Source organism: Sinocyclocheilus anshuiensis, unplaced genomic scaffold (genome assembly GCF_001515605.1).
Source record: "Sinocyclocheilus anshuiensis isolate Anshui unplaced genomic scaffold, SAMN03320099.WGS_v1.1 scaffold283, whole genome shotgun sequence".
Lineage (NCBI taxonomy): Eukaryota > Metazoa > Chordata > Actinopteri > Cypriniformes > Cyprinidae > Sinocyclocheilus > Sinocyclocheilus anshuiensis.
The window spans coordinates 4,955,489-4,977,417 of NW_015549605.1; the positions used below are offsets into that span (position 1 = coordinate 4,955,489).

Here is a 21,929-nt window from a genome sequence, read left to right on the forward strand (position 1 = left end):
CTGCCTGCCTGTCTGGCTGTCTGTCTATCTATCTATCTATCTAAACTTGCTAGTTCAGACTTATGCGCCCTCCAGAAGCTTGCGTTCTGCAAGTGAACGACGCCTCGTGGTGCCATCCCAAAGAGGCACAAAATCACTCTCACGGACCTTTTTCTGGACTGTCCCCAGCTGGTGGAACGACCTTCCTATCTCAATCCGAGCATTTTTCAAAAAACATCTAAAGACACATCTTTTTCGCCATCACCTGACCAATTAATACTAGCTCTTACCTATTCTATTCGTTTTGGTCTAATTTATTTATAAAAATAAAAAAAACTTGCTATGTGCACTGTGCTAGACTGAGACTTGTCACAGCACTTGTATATTGTTGCTCTCTCGTTGGTCTGATTGCTTCTACCTTGTAAGTCGCTTTGGATAAAAGCGTCTGCTAAATGACTAAATGTAAATGTAAATATTAGGGTTGGACTAATACTAAAAAAATGTCTTTGGTACAATATCAGCCTTTAGTACCTCAGTATCAATATTAGATCAAAATCTAATTAACAGCCTAGGGATGATAGATGACATGAAACTAGGGTCAAATAATTTAACAATTCAATGATAATAACCTCTCATATTTATAATTTTAATTATTTAAAAATATATAATTTAATTATAGTCGCTTTGGATAAAACCGTCTGCTAAATGACTAAATGTAAATGTTTCATGTGCTCCAGGACAGTACTTTTGGAAAGCAACCGTATTCCTCCCGTTGCCTCCGTTTATAACGTGAGAAACGTGAAGTGCTTTTAGACTGATAAGACTTACATTTTGACAAAAACAGTATTCACACATGATTCACATTAACATTTTCTCTGTGTGCTGTTTTGTATATTTATATTTTTATGTCATCCTGGCATGAAGACTAATATTTTTTCAGTTGAAAAGGACCATTTATGTTGTTATTCTGGCTTTTCTTAGGTTTTTGATGGTGTAATTTCGTGTTTTTGTCTGTTCTACTGATGTGGAAACTGAAACTTGAGTGGTTGCTAAGGTGTTGAAGGTGATTTCACCTTGAGTTTAAGATAGATGTTGCTAAGTGATTGATTTTTTAAGTGGTTGCTAAGGTGTTCAGAGTGGTTGCTAGGTTGTTGCTTAGTTGGTCACAATGGTTTCTACAGTTTCAGATGGTAGCAAGGATGTTGCTATGATTTTCTGAGTGGTTGCTAGGGTGTTTGCTTTGGTATTCAAATTGGTTTATAGGATTTCAGATGGTAGCTAGGATGTTGCTATGGTGTTCTAAGTGGTTGCTTAGGTGTTCTAATTGCTTTCTTTAAGGTGGTTTCTCGGGTTTCAAATGGTAGTTAAAATGTTGCTACGGAAGTTCTGAGTGGTTGCTGAATTGTTGCTTAGATGTTCAAAGTGGTTTCTAGGGTTTCAGATGTTACCTACGTTGTTTCTACAACATTTTGACTGGTTGCTAGGGTGTTGCTTAGGTGTTCAAATTGCTTTCAAGGATTTTAGATGGTAGCCAGGTTGTTGTTGTTACAGTGTTCTTATTGGTTGTTAGGCTGTTGCTCAGGTGTTGAAATTGGTCTCTAGGGTTTCAGATGGTAGCTACAGAGAGGTCTAAGGATTAAGGCAATAGAGCTTAACCTTTATTAATTAATTTTAATGTCAATGTCCTACTATACAAAAAGCAATAAAATGCATAAATCTTAGGGACAGTGACAATGACAAACAGCATATTAACATTACAAATTTAAAATATACATAAAACATGATGTCACAAAGAGAAAGGCTAATAAATCACAAAGCATAATTCGGACTTTGCTGAGATTGGTCTGCTAACAAACTTTCGTAAACTAAGACAATATAATGATTTACGTAATCACACACTAAATGTTTTTACCAGTCTGATTCTGAGGTCGACATTATAATACATTAAAATATCTGATATTAATCAACTGACTGCATATAGTATGCAATGAAAAATCTATTTATACACTCCCAAACAAATCCAATCTGTTCTGTAAGGTTTCACATTCTAATCAACATTCTATTCCGCTGAGTTACACGCGTAACAGTGCAAAAGCTGGAAAACTGCCTTGTCTTTTCAGGTACCATCAGGCACGCCTTCATGGCAGCCGTTGGCAAGGTCGTCATCGACTGGCGTCTGGCATTCTGGCATCTCCCCGATCACGGCCTTGTGTATCACTTTTAGCCAGCGCAGTTTCACTTCCTCCGTGTCGGCAGTGAAGCAGTGAACAGATTTGGACTGGCACAGACGGAAGCTGGTGGGAGGATGATCCACAGACTGTTGGACATCTTCAACCTGGTAACCCAGGAGCGGGATGGTACACTGGGCTTTGACATCCTGATAACAAAATCCCAGAGAAACCGGACTCATTCAAGGCTGAAAATGACCCCATGATTTACTCACCCTCAAGCCATACTAGGTGTATATGACTTTCTTCTTTCAGACAAATACAGTCGGAGTTATTTAAAAAATGTCCTGGCTCTTCCAAGCTTTATAGTGGCAGTGAATGGGGGTTGAGATTTTGAAGCTCAAAAAAGTGCATCCATCCATCATAAAAAGTGCTCCACACGGCTGCGGGGGGTTAATAAAGGCCTTCTGCATATGTGTAAGAAAAATATCACTGCTAGCTGTCATATGTGTGTTCACAATAGACTGGTGTTCCAGTGGATTATGTAGGACGTAGACTTAGGCGGCGTGTCCACCAATGTGTTTTTCCCTGTGGCTAGCGTATTTTTCAGTTGTTCTCAATGGGAGCGCCACGTTTTTTAAAACGCCAGGAGCGTGCCGAGCGCTGACCGCTAAGCATTCTGGCGTTTTTTTCTCAGCGCCGAGAGTTGAAGAATGTTCAACTTTGGGTAAAACGCTGCGCTCATCACTGTCACTTTCTAGTCAGCCAACCAATCAGAGTGGAGGAGGGGCGGGACTAATACCAACCACCCTGCAAGTACAACCACTGAACAACAATGGAGAAGTTAATATTGCTCGTCTCAGAGTATTTTTTGTCTTTAACAGATTGCATTTCAGGACTACCATAATATTGTTATAAAAATAATGCTTGGAGAAACATTATACTCGCTATGCGTTTGCCATCACTTCAGCGGATATTCTGTATCATAGCAACCACAGCATCTCAACGGAAAAAGAAAACCTCTGCGCTCTCAAGCACTCACAGCTTGGCGTTTTCAGGAGAGCGCCTGGTGTTTTAAGCTGGCAAAAAAACGCTTTGGTGGACATGCGGCCTTAGCATATGCTCCGGTGAAAATATGCTAGTCTCACGAGAACCAAGCTTTGTTTACAGCAAAGGAAAACCAGTCTCCTCTTGGCTTATTTTGAAATCCTCAGACATTTGTCTTTACAAATCCTCATTCTGTACTTATAATTCGTGACTGGTGTTTTGTTTTGCTCTCTCCTCTGCACTTCTGCGTCACTCCTCACCGGAGCTTACGCTACGCCTACGTCCTACAGCATCCACAGGAACACCACTCATTCATGAACGCGTGTATGACAGTTAGCGGAAGCTAGAAATTATGGTATCTAAAGTCTTAAATATGGATATTTTTCTTACGCAAACGCATAGATTCGCTTCAGAAGGCCTTTATTAACCCCCCGGAACCTTGTGGAGTAATTTTTATGATGGATGGATGCACTTTTTTGGGCTTCAAAATCTCAACACCCCATTCACTGCCATTATAAAAGCCTGGAAGAGCCAGGACATTTTTTAATATAACTCCGATTGTATTCGTCTGAAAGAAGAAAGTCATATACACCTAGGATGCCTTGAGGTTGAGTAAATCATGGGGTAATTTAAATTTTTGGGTAAACTACCCCTTTAATATTTAAAAGTAGATAAGTTATTAAACGCTAGGGTGTTGCTATGGTGTTCTAAATGACTGCTAATGTTTCAGATGGTAGCTAGGATGTTGTTAAGTGATTTCTAAGGTGATCTGAGTGTTTGCTAGGGCATTGCTTTGTCAAGCTAACATAATATGAAGCAAGCTACACAAAATGTGTTTTTTAGAAGAATTTATTTCTTTGTAGTCATTTGCATTTGGTCTATATCGCAACATTGAAGGCTAATTAATGTGAGCTCGACTACACTGCATCTCTCACCTGTGGAGCGCCATACAGGTAAAGAACAAGTGCATCGTGCTGCGGAATCACACACCAGACCCTCTGACACGGTTTAGTTCGGTCTGTACTGTACTGCAGGAAGCCACAAAGGAAACTGTTTCCTGAGACCTGAGCTGCTTCAATCTGGTAAAGGTCAAGAGGAGAAAATCAAGCAGAGGTGTAAAGTATTTGAGTAAATGTAATTAATTACAGTACTTGAGTATCTTCTTGGATACTCTGTAGTTTTACAAAGATAGCATCAAAGATATTAGCAAGTTTTACTCTCTACTTCACTACATTTTTGAATAAGCACTGTGCTCTTTACTCCACGAGTGTCGCAATTACACATTACATTTTGCATGGCACCTATCTTTTTCTGCAGCCGTTTTTTTCTGCTACAAAAGAAGTGATATCACCAACTGCAGCGCACTGAAAGTACTATATCTTGTGCGTTTTGCCCTTACTCACCCAAACTTGTCAACAAGGCTACTTTATGTGAATATGAGTTCCTTAGCAAGTAGTTGTGATTTACAGGTGTTTTATAAATGAGATGAGAACATGACTGCAGCTGGCAATGAGGCCCAAACCAGCACATCCAGTGCAAGAAGGCTTCGACTTTTTAATTGTACTTAACATTATTTTATTTATCCATTATACTGAAGAGACCTTTTTGAAGGGTATAGGATTTATTTATTTGAAGGTGCTTAGTTTTATTTTGGTTTTAGAAAATAAACGTGAATGCTCTCTTCATAAATCAACTCTTTCTTATTTTTATTACATGTTCTCTGTGCCTTCTCTTGGACTTTTATGTCACTTCCTGTCTCCCATAGTGTTTGTAGCCAGTTTGGTCATTGGTTCCCCTTGATTAGTCTCCCCAGGGGCCTGCTTCATAAAACAAGTTTACCAAATAAACCAGGTTTATTTCAGTTAGTCTGACTTATTGTCAGATTATTTGGTTCAAAATAAGTCAGACTAACTGAAATAAGCCTGGCTTGTTTGGTAAACTTGTTTTATGAAACAGCCCCCAGGTGTGTCTTGTTGATTTGTTAAGCTTGTTAGCTCCTATGTATATACAGCCCTAGTCTTTCTTTAGTTCCTTGTGAGCTGTTGAATGTAATGGCTGTCTGTTTGCCCATCATTCTGTTCTATGCTCCCTTTGGTTTTTGTTTTATTGTTTGTTCTAGTTTTTCCATTAAACACCTGCACATAGATCCTTGCCTCTGCCCGTTTTCCCCAGCTTCTCCACAACATTACAGTTTTTCACTGGCTTGTCTCTTTGACTAGTGCATCTTTGAGACTATATTTAGTATAAGTAAAATACTTAAGTACTGTTAAAATCAGATACTCTAAGACTTTTACTCAAGTTGTTTTGGAATTGGTGGCTTGTACCTTGTAGTGGAGTAATTTTTTACTGTAAGGTATCTCTAATTTTACTAAAATATGGTTTTCAGGTACTCATTACACCTCTGAAATCAAGATTATTTCAAAAATGGTTCATGCAGACAGAAAAAAAACCCAAAACCTCAAGAATTCCTCTTTTCTTCCCGCTGACTGGTTCCTCAGCATCCGCTCGTCCGGTCAGAATGAAGTAACAGTCTTTACACACTTTGTTTAATTTGTTGCCGTCGTACCTCAGCGATGCCTTGTAGTCCGAACATTTATAACACACAACCTAAGACACATTTCAAAACATTACAATCATCATCTTTGGAGCACAATGAAACGATCTGAGTTTTGAGTTCCACAGAAAGTGCTCGTTCAGATTTCCAGATAAACGTATACATTCAAACTCACGTATCCACAAGCCCTGCAGTGGTGTCTCCTGCGGGTCAGAGGGTTGAAGGGTTCCTTGCACTTCATGCACATGGTTACCTCATTGTCCCGAATCCAGCGCGGGGCTCTCTTCCCCAGCTCCTCTTTCTGAAAAACACATGAGCACAGATAAGGAAAGTGTCTTAAATGAAGATTTCCCCCTCGACCCCCACCACAGTCGTCTTTATGCATGACCAGTCTGCTCTTTCTACTTACAGAAACCTCATCCGCCACTTCTTTAGAGGCTGATTTGAATGTTTCGTTCTTCTGCTGAAAGATTTCAATGGTCTCCTGGAACGCCTAGAAAGCAAACAGCCTACATTGAAACTTAAGCCATGGAATAAAAAAAGAAAATCAAATAGTAATTGCAACTTTTTAATCTCACAATTCTGACTTTTTTTCCCTTGCAACTCTTGATTGCAGGATATAAACTCGCAATTGTGAGAAAGACGTTTAGATATTTAATTCTGAGTTTATGTCTCACAATTCTGATTGATATAAACTAGCAACTAAAAAAAGTTCATTTAGTTCGGAGTTTATATCTTTATATAGTTTGTTTTTTATCTAGTTTATATCTTTATTTAGTTTAGCTATATCTTTATTTAGTTATCTTTATTCAGTTTATATCTTTATTTAGTTTATATTTTCCTTGCAATTCTAAGAATAAAAGTCTGAACAGACATATAAGCTCAGAATTAAATATATAAACGTTTTTCTCACAATTGCGAGTTTATACATTGCAATTAAGAGTTGTGAAATAAAAAGTCACAAGTTTATTTCTGCCATTTAACAAAAAAAAAAAGGTAATTTCAACTTTTTCTCTCACAATTTGGACATTTCCTCACAATTCTGGACTTTTCCCCCCTAACAGTTCTAAAAAAGCTCAAAATACAAGATAAAAACAGAAATATGAGATGAGAAAAAAAGTCAGAATTGTGAGATGGAAAGTCACAAATTTCTAAAAAATAAAAATAAAATAAAACAGTCTTTCCTGATTCTTACATTCATATAATTCAGATTTAAAGCAGCTTTGAGCAACTGAATGACACTGATACCTTGATCCAGTCCTCTTTGTCTTGCTCTGAGCTGTGAACCACAGAAAGCTACAGTCATTATGAGCTAAAACACGCATGCTGTTCTCTATATCTGCATGGATCTGCCCTCACCTGGCCTGCAGCTCCAGCGTTCGCTCTTTACCCGACACCTGGAAAGTGTGAGGATAGTCTTCATTAGAGGTCTCAAGCACCTTCATGCCCTCAATGCCTACCCGCGTGCGCACAGTGAACCGCTGGCCCACCAGACTGAACTTGGGCACGCAGTACAGCAACATGTTGTTAAACTGAAAAGAGAAGGATGGCGTGGTTTAAACTCAATAATTTTGTCATGTTTTTCAGCTAAACATTCTTAAAGGCACAATATGTCATTTTCGCCGCTAGAGGGAGCGTATTCAAAATAAACAAATAGACAATGGCGTAGTTTGATGATGCCGTGACTGAGTGTGGAATCATGGGAGTTGTGGTCTTCATCCCTTCAGCCGATGCAATTCGACGGGACTCGGGCAGAAATCATATTCATGGATGAGCTAATGATTTATTAACGTAGTAGAATGAAGCAGGGTGAGGCTGAAAGCCGTCGAAGCGAAACGAGGCGCTGAACGAGCGTGACACACGGCTCGAAAGCAGCGGAGCTTTTATTATGCCACAGTCGACTGCTTCCACTCCTTCCGGTCGTGAGTATGTGGGGTAAAGCAGCGCTGTTTTATCATACTAGATACATTTGAAAGTTCTGTTATAATGCTACTCTGTGCGGTCGTCACCGATCTAATAAAACGCACAACATATTAAAGCTTCTTTGGTGTTTCGAAGGGTTATGACGTCATTGGCAGGCGACACAATGACACTATGGACACGCTCCGTGTCACTAGTTAAAACTGCTTATTTCTCTGGATTTAAACATTCTTCGAAATATTTGGGATAATGTAAGTACACAAGTCAGCAAAATATATAACACTGTTCTAGTGGTTTTTGGATATTTTAATAAAAAAATCTTACATATTGTGCCTTTAAATCAAGATACATTTACTTGAGAAACAAAATGACAAATCTTGTTTCTGAAAAATAAAAAAACATCTAAATTAAGTGCCTTTGCTGCAAGTAAATGTATTTTGATTTAAGAATGTTTAGATGGAAAACAAGCCAAAAATACGGAGTAAGAAGCATCTAACCAGGAAAAGGTATCTCTCCATGGACGAGGTGTTTCTGGCGGCCAGCTTTAGGATTTGTCCTTCTTTAATGAGCTCGTTGGATGGGTTAACGATGTCCTCCTCACCTCCCAGCATCTCATAGATCTCCATGAGCTTCTTCAGGTTCTCCTGAAACACATGTAGAGAACTTCTGCATATAAAACCAGTGAAGAATTTATAGAGAGCAAAACACTAATGACTTGTAGGGTCAGATTGTTGGTTGGTTGTTAGTTCAATGCAATGCAATGCATTTTCAAGTTGAAATACTATACAAAAGCAATTTTAAAACCTATATAAAGATAAAAACTTTCAAATGGATTCAGCACTGACTCTTAAAAATGTATGTAAAAATAGTTGGCAATCGAATCACATTTATGACCACAATCGCATATGAAAATCATAAAGGGAGTCAGGAAACAGGCCATCTTGGTCTGACTAATCTAGCAGGTTAAGTGAAAGTGTCTCTCACCATCTTGCGGATGGCCATGTTGGAGTGTGTGGCAGCCATTGAGATGATGTTCAGAGACTCTGGAAAGGAGAAGGAGAAGTGATATCTCAGCTGACTTGTCCAGTTATGGAACTGAAAGCAGTTGGGAACTAAACACCACTTTCATTTGATCTCAAACGTTCACGTTCAGTTGCTCACAGAACCGTGCAAAATAAGTTCACTGTGCTTAAAACATAAAAAAACAACGTCCTTGTGCACATATTAGTTGCTTGAATTGTGAGAAAAGCAAAACCGAATGCGTGTATCTCTCACTCTTGGCCTGGCTGCAGTCGGGGTCGTCCTCCGGGAGTTTCTTCAGATAGTCTTTGAGCAGCATCTCGTAGCGAGGGACCCGCTGCACCGGCTCCAGCATGTGATGCTGCAGAGTCAGATTCCCACACACCTCCTGACTCTACACAAAAATAATTAACAGCTCATCCTTATCATCTTCTCCAACTATTAAACAATCATTGGTCTCTCCACATTGTAACATTCAATCTAGTTTTTGAAGGTCATGCTATTCATGGATTTTCATACAGAAAATTATTGGGGGGAAAAAAAAACTTTTTATTAAGCTTAAAAAAAACATTTGAAATATTATGATAATATATTATGATAAATTGAAATATTATAAATGTATATCTATACTTTTATATCTATATCTTTCTCTCTCGCTCACTATATGTGTGTGTGTGTGTGTGTGTGTGTGTGTGTGTGTGTGTGTGTGTGTGTAAAATATGAGTTTAGGTATGAGTTTTATATATTTTCAGCTATTTAACTGGAAAATCCAGCCAAATTATTTCATATAATTTTTCAATATTTTTAGTTATTTAATTGGAAAATCGGATAAAAATATTTTGGTTAAAAAAAAAGGTATAATAAGTGTTTGGGTAGTGATGAGTACTTTTATATTATTTTATTTTATATATTTTCAGCTATTTAACTGGAAAACCAAACCAAATTATTTAAAATGATTTTTTTTAATATATATTTTTAGCTATTCAATTGAAAAATCATACCAAATTATTTAGATATTTGTATATATTTTTAGCTATTTAACTGTAAAATCAGTCCAAATTATTTTAGATTAATTCTATATATATTTTTAGCCATTTAACTAGACAGACAGACCAAAATATTTTATATTATTTGTATATATTTGCAGCTATTTTGGAAAATCACCCAATTATTTGATATTATTTTGATATATATTGAACTGGAAAAATCAGAAAACAAATTATTTCATATATTAGCTATTTAACTGGAAAATCAGACCAAAATGCTTTTAAAGGAGGTAGAATAAGAGTTTAGGCAGTGATGAGTACTTTGTTGTTAAAAGTTTATTTATTGGGTTATTTTCAGGTAAAAGCACACACACACACACACACACACACACACACCTGTATGTCCTGAATGATGGTGTTAAACTGCGCCGATCGCTCCGTCCACTGTTTGAGCAGGTCCATGGCGCTGTCGAAGTTCTTCACGTACTCGGCGTACATCCTGAGAAAGGGCGCGAGCTGTGCTAAGATGTCCCCGATGCGGGGCGTGGAGGCCCTGCAGGAGGACGCAGACGTGAGCGGGTGTGTGTGTGTGAAAGCGGAGAAGAAGCGTGAAGATGAATCGGCGCTCACCACTGGCTCATTCGCGTCTCCAGATCCGGCAGGAGGAACTGGCTGTGGAAGGTGTAGATGGATCCCACATTGGAGAAGATGCCCTTCACCACCTCCACAGGAAACATTCCCTTCCCAGCCTCCTCTGTGAGTCTAGCGCAGAACACCTGCAGAAACGCAGTACACACTTCACGTGCACACTCTTACAAATAAAAGGGTTTCTAAACGGCTTTTTGTAGCAATGCTATAGAAGAACCATTTTTGGTTCTCCAAAGAGGCTTTCAGCAATAATTTCTTAAAAGAACCATTTTTATTAGTGTGAAGAACATATGTGACCCTGGAGCACAAAACCAGTCTTAAGTCGCTGGGGTATATTTGTAGCAATAGCCAAAAATACATTGTATGGGTCAAAATTATTGATTTTTCTTTTATGTCAAAAATCATTAGGATATTAAGTAAAGATCATGTTCCATGCAGATATTTTGTAAATTTCCTACTGTAAATATATTAAAACTTAATTTTTGATTAGTAATATGCATGGCTAAGAACTTAATTTGGACAACTTTAAAGGTGATTTTCTCAATATTTTGATTTTTTTGCACCCTCAGATTCCACATTTTCAAATAGTTGCATCTCGACCAAATATTGTCCTATCCTAACAAACCATACATCAATGGAAAGATTATTTATTCAGCTTTCAGATGATGTATAAATCTCAATTTCGAAAAATTGACCCTTATGACTGGTTTTGTGGTCCAGGGTCACATATTATTAATCTAAAAAAACCTTTTTCCCTTATAAAGAACTTGTATGCAATACAAAGGTTCTATTTTTTATTTAATTCAAAAAATTTATAATTTATTTAAATTACGTTTAAATTTAATATTTAAATTAATTTAATCATTTTAAAATTAATAATTTAAACAAGTAAATATTTTTAAAATATTGTTCATGGAGCCATACATGATCATTTTAAAATTAATCATGTAAGTAATTTAATCATTTAAAATTAATAATTTAATTCATGTAATATTTTTTTAAGTTCAATTTTTAAATCATGATCATGATTTTAAAATTAATTTAAAATGAATAACTTAAACAAGTAAACATTTATTAATGATTTAAAAAAATAATTTAAATACTAATGTTACATTTAATAATTTAGGTAATTTAATCATTAATAATTTAAATAATTACATTTTAATACCTTTAAAAAAGGTTCAATGGATGTTAAAGGTTTTTCATGGAACCATAGATGATATATTTTTTAAATGAATAATTTAAGTAATAATAAATTGTTTGATTAATTGTCAAATTAATCATTTTAAAAATACTAATTAAATAATTTTAATAACTTTAAAAACGTTCCATGGATGTTAAAGTTTAAAGTTCTTCATGGAACCATAAATGGTCATTTTTAAATTAATAATTTAACCAATTAAATATTTATATGCATTATGCAATAATGCATTAATATTTAAATAATGCAATCATTTAAAATAATTTACAAAGGTTCCATGGATGTTAAAGATTCTTCATGGAAGCATGGATGCCAATAAAGCAGCTTTATTTCTAAGAATGTAAAAGTGAGTGAAGAGCGTGGACTGACCTGGTCCAGCAAATGCAGCCGGGTCACGTACGCTCTCTCCGTCTGCAGGAGCTCACTGGCTATCTTATAGAGCTTGAGCTCTTTGATCTGCTCCTGTTGAAAACAGCCTGTTATTTCCTCTCAGTTATTAAATCTGAAAGCATGACACATCTCTGTGGTAATGTAACTTAGGTAATGTCTGCTGCTGGAAAGCCACTAACATTCAGAGTAAAACTACACTGTCTGAGTGGAAAAAACAGGCTCATGTGGTCGATAAAAATATCTGATACCAGTCACACAAAGACTGCTTTAGTCTAACATTATGATGTGCAATATAATGAACATTTTTGCTAGTATTTAACAAGATTTTCACATTTCTCAAAGAAAACGACTTGATGCCATGATGCTAGAGTAATGTAGCTGGCTGTCAGGATGCCGTTTTGCGCTTCCCAAGATACTGTTTTTAGTCAAAAGAGTCCGCATCCCAAATCTCTGTGATATTTTGGTCTCTAGATACAGCTAGCATCCCTTTTTCCCTTGTTTCTGAATGACAGAACCTATTGATGCCATGTAGACAGAGAAGAGAAGTGGTCCAAGAACTGAGCCCTGAGGCACCCCAGTAGCTAGATGTTGCGACCTGGACACCTCACCTCTCCAAGATACCTTGAAGGACCTATCTGAGAGGTAAGACTCAAACCACTGGCGTGCGGTTCCTGAGATGCCCTTTTCCAATAGGGTTGACATATTTTGGTTGATATGGTTCATTATATTTTTTAAAGTAATAATTTCAATCATTTCAAAAGTAATCAATTAAATAATGGATACATTTTTAAGTAATACTTGTTACAATAAATAATACAATGCGAATTGTGTTATTTAAATAATAAAAATAATAAATTTTTACAATAATTAAGACAAATATAATTTATATTCTTTAAAAACAATAATAATAAATATACATTTTCACCCATTTTATCATCTCACAGATAACACGTTTAATAAAATAATTTATGAATTTACATCTCACAGGTAAATGTTTAATAATTCAAATAATGTATGCATTTTCAGTCATTTTAAAACAAATAATTTAATAATGTTAAAACAAACCATGTAAATTTGTTTTAACTATAATAACAATTTAATAACTATAATAATTTTAAAAGTAATTCTTTAAACAATATATTAACTTTTTTACTAAACGCATTTTGGAATAATTAAGACGAATGCTATTTATATGATCTATATTATACATTTTCACTCATATTATTATATACAGTCGAAAAATTGCAGATCTAATCGCTTACCATTCACGTTTGTACCATAAGTCGTGCCAGTGTTTAATACTTAGGCTTCGGCCGTTATTCATAACACTAATACAAAGTATAAGTACTAGTCATAGTGATGCTGGTGACATCTCACTTGTTTGTCTTCATCTTTCTCCATGTTCTGCGTCTCTTCATTTAGGACGTTCTCCTGAGTCTCGTCCTCGTGGTCCTGTAGAGCTCTGTCACTCCTGCTGCTGCTCTCTGAGGGAGCCGGGAGATGTTCAGCGTCCGTCTCTTGCTCTCCAAACCCAGCGTGACCTTTGACCTCTTCTGACCACCAGCCAGACCAGACGTGCCAGCCGGAGTCCTGCGAGGACGACTGAGTGCAGACTGATGAAGCTTTGGCGATGCTGGAAGAGAGAGTATTAGGTGACAAATAGCGTGTCTAGATCGACAGGAAGTGAAAGTCTCAAAGGCAGAGCAGAGGGTTACAGAGAGAAATGAGGGGGTGAATTTCCCCTCACTGTCCTATTTATGAAGTGTGAACGTAAGATACTACTCAACAATGTCTCTCATCATCTTAAACACCACAACATTTGGTGTAGGACTGACAGAAACAATTTTCACTCAAAAACACACCTCTTGTCAATGTTTCTGTGGTATTTTGAGATCACTGTCGTTCTTCCTCGGGTTATGTTTGTCATCGTCTCCTCCTCGTCCATGATGTTTCCAGCTGAAATCTTCACTGGACACTGGAATTTTGGTTTCGGAAGAACTATAGCGGAAAATAAAGACATGAAAGACGCTTCATAACAGGTTTTTTGTGATCATCTGTGACTAGGAAGTATTTTTTCCAAAACAAACATCAGAGGTCAGTGTAATCAAACCCACATGTGATATTTCTCATTTTAAAATTAACGATTCAATCATTTTAAAAGTAATCATTTAAATAATGTATTTTTGATTTTTAATGACACTTTTTGCAATAATCAAACTCAAATATGGTTCATTGTAATCAAACCCACACGAAATATTTTAAATTAATAAGTTAAATAATTGTAAAATAAATAATCAATCATTTTAATTATTAAAATTATTTTATAAGTAATCATTTAAACAATGTATTATTTGTAATAATACTTTTTATAACAATGTAAAAATAAAATATTATAACATAAAATAAAATGAATTTTCACTCATTTTATTGTCTTACAAAAGGAAATTGTGTATCTGATTGTTTACCATTTACGTACGTGGCAAAGTTAAGAAATAATTCATTTGAATAATTTTAAATATTTAATCATTTAAATAATTTAATAATTTTAATAAACATCATTTTATAATCAAGCATTCGAATAATTTAATTGTTTAATAATTTAAAAAGATTATCATTCAAAATTAAATAATTTTATATAAATAATAAAAAAAAAATTGTTTCTTTCTTTCTCAAATTTAAGATCTAAGGATATATGGTGAGAAACCTACATAAAACCTCTTATACATACATTTTAATCAACTTTCAGAGCATTTTTTTATTTTCTAAGTCTTAAAAGCATTTTTCATTTTCATTTCTAAGTCTTAAAAGTACAAATCTTCCATGTTGTCTCCCAATAAAAAAAATGAGCTAATAAAACCATATTGATTATATTAACAAGAATAAATGAGGGAAAACAGTTCTAAATGTACAGTAAAGCATGTCCCTCTGCTGTAAGTATTTGCCATTTCACTTATAACTACATGCATGAATACTAGTATTTTTTTTTACAGGAGGTTGAGTTTGTGAGTAAAGCCCACAGTGCCGAGCTCAACAACCTACGTTATCTCCAGCATCACTTCCTGTGCTCCTACAGCTGCTTTACAGTCAAACCGCACTACTTCATATTTCAGAAGACCTCTGAATTTCAGTTATTAAAAGGAGTCTTATACAGTGTAATGAGTAAATGCGAGTGCTGAACTCTCTGCCATTATTCCAATATTTCTGTACCTGGCGGAGGAGGCATTGAGACGGTGTAGACCGCTGACCTTCTCAACACTGAGCTCCTGCTATTCAGCAAACTCTCGTCTGTAACGTCACACTGGCCACCGCATCCAACATCTCCTGTCCACACACACACACACACACACACACGTGACTTCTGCAAAGCCAGGCAAACCAATTAAATTGACCAAGTGATGCGGGATGTTTTTGAGCACATTTTAAGCCAGCACAGACTGTTAGGTTTCATTTTATGCAGGGAAACGTGTGGATTATGTTTTTTCAATTTTGAACTTCTTTTAAAACTGTAAAAATCACCATTCACTCATTTGAATGAGAATTTAAACTGAAAGCACCATCTGAAGGATGTATTTAGTGAAAATTGCTGCTTCCTCTATTGTGCACTTGAACACACATCCTCTTGAACACCATTGTGTGATTATAGATTTATAAAACACACTGCTGCAGTTTTTTTTGTGGTGGTATGCTGGTATATATCTAACTTAAAGGAACACTCCACAATTTTTGAAAATAGGCTCATTTTCCAACTCCCCTAGAGTTAAACAGTTGAGTTTCCTTTAAAACTCATTAAATGAGGATTTGGTTGCATTTTGGGTAGGGGCAGGTTGTCGCAATCGTGTTATATTTGTTACGATATTTATCAGCCAAATCATAGATTTATTGGGTCACAAAAAGTTTTGTTTTACTGTTTACATATAGCATCAAATACAATGAAATACATATAGTTTATGAAATATGACTTCTAATTTAATTTTGTTATGTGCTTTTTGTCATTTTTATTGGTTATTCTTTATTTTAATATTCCTGTTCAGCTTTTTTTTTTATTCAGTTCAAGTTTTTTTCCATGTAATATTTATATTAATATTTTATTTTAATTATCTAAAATAATTTTTTCATAGTTTTAGTTACCAGTAACAACACCGCAATAAACAGCAGAATCCACATACGGTGTGACAACATGCCCTGCTATAAGATCATATTTTGCATTACACTGTAGCTTTTATTTTTATATTTTCAGCTTTCACTTTCAGTGAAAGTTTAAGTTTTAATTTAATTATTTTCTGTGCTTTGTACATTTTTATTAGTTTTTAAATATTTGTTAGCCAAATCTTTGATTTATTGTTACAAAAAGTACAAAAGATATTTCTATTTTATTTTTATTTCAGTATATTTCTGTTTTTTTTTTGTAGAAATACGTTTTTTTAATAGTTTTAGTTAACAACACTGCAATAAACAGCAGAATCCAAGATCATATTTTTAATTACCTTTCATTTTTATATTTTCATTTGCTGTTGGACATTTTTACTAGGGTTTTTGTTGTTGTTTTTCGTTTATGTATATATATATATATATGTGTGTATATGTATATGTATATGTATATATATATATATATTTCTATTTAGCTTTGAAAATTTATTGTTTGTGCCCTTGAACATGTTTTTAATCAGGTTAATTAAAAATTACGTGGTTTTTACAAAAAATCAAATATTTATTTTTTTATATTTTCTTTTAAATTGTTTGATTGTACTGTACGTATAGATGTGCTTTGGTTCTATCTGTTATTGTCACTTATGATGTTTTTTTTTTTTTTCCTGCAATAAACAGCAGAATCCAAGATCATATTTTTAATTACCTTTCATTTTTATATTTTCATTTGCTGTTGGACATTTTTACTAGGGTTTTTGTTGTTGTTTTTCGTTTATGTATATATATATATATATGTGTGTATATGTATATGTATATGTATATATATATATATATTTCTATTTAGCTTTAAATTATTTTTATGTCAGTTTAAGTTGACGTTTTTCCATCTAATATTTATGTATTATTTTTTTACTTTTATTCAATTATTATAATAGTTCAGTCAACAATAACAGCAATGAATCCAGATACTGTGTGACAACATGCCCCGCTATAAGATCAGCGTGCATTAAATGAGCTGTGTTTTTTGGGAAAATAATCATAGAAAAGTTAAAAGACTTTTTAATAGCCTAAACTTTGACAGCTTCTCATATTTTCTCCTAACTTTAAAAATGTTTATTTGATGTTTTATCTTTGCCATTGTATTCCTTTTTTCTCTTAATAAATAAAAGACGAATTATGCTGAAATAAAGGCAGCATGTTTGACTGTTGGTTGACAATCTCTCAAGAAATGTGAGTTTGTGGAGGCCTGTGCTTCCTCAGTCTGCTTTCTCAGTTCCTCACGCTCATGAGTTCATGTCAAAGACTCTCTCACTCTGACGCTTTCAACGACAGACCCTCGTAAGAAGAAGTGCTGCATCCACAAGCTCTCAGTGTCATGAGAACATAAAGAGAAAACCTAAAAAACGCTTTCAGTTTGCACAAAAATCACTTCATAGAGATTTCACTTTTTCAGCGATCAAATATTTTAGAGATGAGCAAAACCAGTAAATTAATATCATTTTCATGACTAAGATTTTTAAATTACACACCAAATGTCATATTTTAAAAGAGTAAATAAACAAAAAAACAAAAATTAAGATATAAATATTATCTAAATAAAAAAATATACAACCCTAACCCTATATACATATACATAAAAAATTAAAATTAAACAATTATATAAATAAATATATAAATATAAAAAAAATAAATAAGATATAAAAATTCTGTAAATATAAAATATAACCCTATATAAAAATAAGATAAGAAAAAAATATATAAAATGATATATATAATATGACCAAAACCCTATATATAAAAAATAAAAATTAAATATAAATTATTTTTAAAATAAATAAAATTAAATAAATATAAAAATTCTATAAAAATAAAATGTAGCCCTAACCCTATATACATAAAAAATATAAATAAAATTATTTAATTATACTTTTTAATTAATTAATTAATTATAAATTAATTAATATTTTTTGTATATATAGGTTTATATTTGATATAACCCTATCCCTATATTTAAAAATATAATATTAATTATATGTTTAATAAATAAATAAACAAACATATAAAATAAAATAAAAATTATTATATAAATTTCAGTTTATGAATTTCATCTGCAAAGAATATATATATATGTTTCGCAGATGAAATTCATAAAATGCTAAATGTAAACATGACATATGAAGAACAAATAAAGAAAAGCACACACACTGACCTGATCTCCGGTCATACACTGTTCTCCTAAATCATGTAAGTTGACAGAGCACATGACGCTTCCGATCACTACATTTCCCTTTTTTCTGCATGAATGCATGTGTCACATTTATTGTGCAAGAAACTGAGTCTGTCAAGCCTCATCCAGTTAGTTTGATTAAGTTCACTAACTTGTTTCAACTGGAAAATAAACATTGTGATTCCCCACACACCTGTTTTACTCCTCATTAGATCAAATATCATTAGTGAAGATTAGAGCGAATGAGTTAGTTCCTCATATATTGATGTCATTTGAGATTCTACTGTATATGAACTACCCTTTTAATTATCTTTTGAAACCACGTGTTGTTTTATGAGATAATGTGTCAAATCATAAAGCAAGTCTCAGGACTACATGAGCTGTTGTTTTGATTGAGGAGAAGTCCAATATACAGTGTGTTTGTGTAAGTATTTATACTGTCCTCTGCTGGCAGAAAGTTTTGCAGAAACCAAATAAACCAGTAATATAGGCCTATGGTGCCTTTACCCTGGATTTTTATGACACAAGTTTACCAATGAACTTCCATGAGCTTTACGGTCCTTCATTGCTGGATCACGACATCTAAACATGGCAAGTAAGTAAATTAATAAAAAGACAGTCAGATAGATAAGATGTGTGTACAACATTACATCAGTCCTATTTTACAGTATCATTGCGATACTATTAAAGGGGTCATATGATGTTGCTAAAAAGAACATTATTTTGTGTATTTGGTGTAATGAAATGTGTTTATGCGGTTTAAGGTTAAAAATTATTTTCCACATACTGTACATTATTGTTTCTCCTCTATGCCCCACCTTTCTGAAACGTGTCGATTTTTACAAAGCTCATCGTTCTGAAAAGCGAGGTGTGCTGTGATTGGCCAGCTATCCAGTGCGTTGTGATTGGCCGAATTCCTCAAGCGTGTGACGGAAATGTTACGCCCCTCACATACTGTGATGCCGTGTCCCGGCCGGAGCGACGAGACAAAAACATTAAAACCCATTATAAATTAGGCATTTGTTGCATCCAGTGGGGACATAATTACTGATTATAATGACTTATACTGTCTTTTTACGCGTTGCATTGCATTGCATCGTGCCGCGTAAACATAAAACTCTGTCTGCATTTGTGATCAGAGAAATGACAAACTACAAACGCTACTCTACACTGCTCAAAACTCACGTTTGAATCGTCAGTGGCAAATCCTTTAAATGAAAACGTACTCACGTGAGTCAGAACTGCCGGCATTACCACATGTGACGGACCCCAGGCTGGATTCCACTTCGTCCACAGTGAAAGTTGATGTATTTCCTCAGTGACCAGCACGGATCAGCTCCAGGCATGACGAAGCGGATATCGTCCTCTTTTGGAAGACCAAACAAAGTAGTTTCGCTTTCACAACGAAAAACACGGCGCCTTCACGACATGGCTGCAGCGTCAACAAAACTACAGCGAGAATCAAAGTTACGCCTTCTTTCTTTGCGTGAACATTTGGGCGGCGTTATGCAAATCTTCCCACACAGTGATGTAGACATGTGGGGGCGTGTTAGAACGAGCTGTTTTAGGTAGGTGTGGCTGACTCTTAACTTTTATAAAGAATAGCTCTTTGGATTTGAGACTTTAGCCTTTGAACTTTACAGATCTTCTTTATGCACCAAGAGCTTGTAACACTTCAAAGAGAAAGGAAAAATTTTAATCGCATCATATGACCCCTTTAAAGTTATTATTTATGAATTATTTTTATTAGCCTATATTTTCCATTTCCATTTAAAATTTTGTTTGTTTTCGAAATGTTGTGTTTTTGTCATTTACATTTAGTCATTTAGCAGACGTTTTTAGCCACAGCGACTTACAAATTAGGCATTTTTATTAGCTTTTTATGTCTGTACAGTTTTTTTTTTTTTTTTTTTCAGTTTTATTTATTTTACAAGTTAAACTAAATGAAAATGATAAACGTTTTCTTGGCAACTAACTGAAATCAAATAAGTTTATTTATATTATATTATATGCTATATTTAATATGTACTTCAGGTAACAAAAACGGGTTTTAGTTTTAGTTTACTATAATATCCCTGCATTACATACATAAAATATAAATTATAAACATCTGTATTTATGTATACAATATATACAAATATAAAAATAATACAACATATTTTCCTCATTTATATAACACAATAGAAATTAAAAAAAAAAATAGCTAAATGCTTTGCAGATAAACAGATTCGCTGATGCAAAATTACAGAAAAAATAACAAACACGGGAAACTGACATTTAATCACGATGATTTCTGAGTCGTCTTCATGGACCTTTTTCACATTTCCGGGTTTCTCAGCAGCGGAAGTCGTCATAGTTGGGTTAACTTGAAGAGCAGTGAATGGGAGAGTACCACAAATATATTTTTTGCATTCCCAGTTGCTCAAATAGCAAAAGAAAAACTCCACGATAGTGTTTATTACTTTCAATAAAAGGAAAAAAATTGAGAGACTGATAACGGCAGTCAGAAGAGAACTTTGTCAAATGTACCGTCCCTCCCATAGACGCTGCATTAGAAACACCCTCGCATTAGCGTTAACGTTAACTGTTTTTTTTTTTTTTATTAGACGCAAAGGTGATATAATACGAAGAATAGTGTTATAAATGTAGATAAAAAAAATAAAAATACAAATATGAAAAACTTTCGAGGATTTACGATGCTGATGACCGTTAAACGCGTCATCACAGTCTTGTGAAAAGGGTCCATACCCTGTCCTGTGAACGCAGATAAACCTAAAATCTACCTTGATCATATAGGTGACTGAAGTTTTCAATTAGATGTTTGCAAAACAACTGCTAGAGGAAAACGCATTTGTGTAATTGGACTTTTTGACTCAAAACCTTTAGTAAAAACCTGAATATATATATAATATATATATATATATATATGTTTTGTATAGCCTAAGTAAAAAAAAAAGGGTGCATTCATATTGCTTATGAATAAGTCCCGCCCACTGATATGTCTCCCGCCTTCTCAAATAAACAGCCAATCACTGATTGGTAAAGTCATCGCGTCACTGCAGCGGCCGTTACAAATTCAAGTTGCTCTAAGGCTTAGCTTTTTTGAAAACCAAAACAAATCTTTAGAATCTACTGTTAACTTTCTTATCCTTGTGGCAAATTCTATTTTAACAGACAAAGGTTTCTTAAGAAAATACCTACTTTTATAGATTTCTTATGTGAAGTAGAACATTTAATTAAATCACTAAGAGTAATTAATAACAAAAAATGTATTTCTTTTTTGAATCATTAATGTGAATTGTTTGCAAAAAAAAAAAAGTTGCTCTTAGGCTGATCTAGACTGAAAAATAAACGTTAAACGTGTATTTGAGCATAAGAAGCAACATTTATGAGACAGTTGTCATCAGATGTCATTAGTGATTTCAAATATGAAATTTAATGGTAGGTTTAGTGAACAGCTGAGGAGAATTTGATGCTTGATGAATGAATTTAATTGAATCAGACTTCCCATCAGTACTCACCTGATGTTATGCCCCTCTGAATATCTTTTCATTTAAGCATCAGATTAATGAATGAGTGCACAATATGATTCCTCCCTAAAATTAAGAGGAGATCTTACAACATATATTTGGCCGTTTTTGAG

At 34.3% G+C, this 21,929-nt stretch overlaps 1 protein-coding gene across 2 annotated transcripts in view; it reads right to left on the minus strand.

Moving 5' to 3' along the window:
- Positions 1-1,615: 1,615 nt before the first annotated feature.
- Positions 1,616-21,929, minus strand: part of LOC107658950 (FYVE, RhoGEF and PH domain-containing protein 4-like) — a 21,752-nt gene continuing 1,438 nt past the window's right edge. Inside the window, exons 1-17 of one of the 2 annotated variants that reach the window (XM_016447684.1) lie at positions 18,269-18,310; positions 15,121-15,234; positions 13,776-13,911; positions 13,291-13,546; positions 11,893-11,985; positions 10,305-10,450; positions 10,071-10,227; positions 8,944-9,082; positions 8,653-8,711; positions 8,166-8,312; positions 7,108-7,280; positions 6,997-7,027; positions 6,158-6,241; positions 5,924-6,049; positions 5,652-5,801; positions 4,130-4,273; positions 2,096-2,356 (exon numbers count right to left, since the gene is read on the minus strand). In XM_016447684.1, the coding sequence (XP_016303170.1) occupies positions 2,096-2,356; positions 4,130-4,273; positions 5,652-5,801; positions 5,924-6,049; positions 6,158-6,241; positions 6,997-7,027; positions 7,108-7,280; positions 8,166-8,312; positions 8,653-8,711; positions 8,944-9,082; positions 10,071-10,227; positions 10,305-10,450; positions 11,893-11,985; positions 13,291-13,546; positions 13,776-13,911; positions 15,121-15,136 (2,118 nt within the window). In that variant the 5' untranslated portion in view covers positions 15,137-15,234; positions 18,269-18,310. Of the gene's footprint in view, positions 2,357-4,129; positions 4,274-5,651; positions 5,802-5,923; positions 6,050-6,157; positions 6,242-6,996; positions 7,028-7,107; positions 7,281-8,165; positions 8,313-8,652; positions 8,712-8,943; positions 9,083-10,070; positions 10,228-10,304; positions 10,451-11,892; positions 11,986-13,290; positions 13,547-13,775; positions 13,912-15,120; positions 15,235-18,268; positions 18,311-21,929 lie in introns of those variants that run through there. The other variant, XM_016447683.1, reaches the window with a different exon arrangement.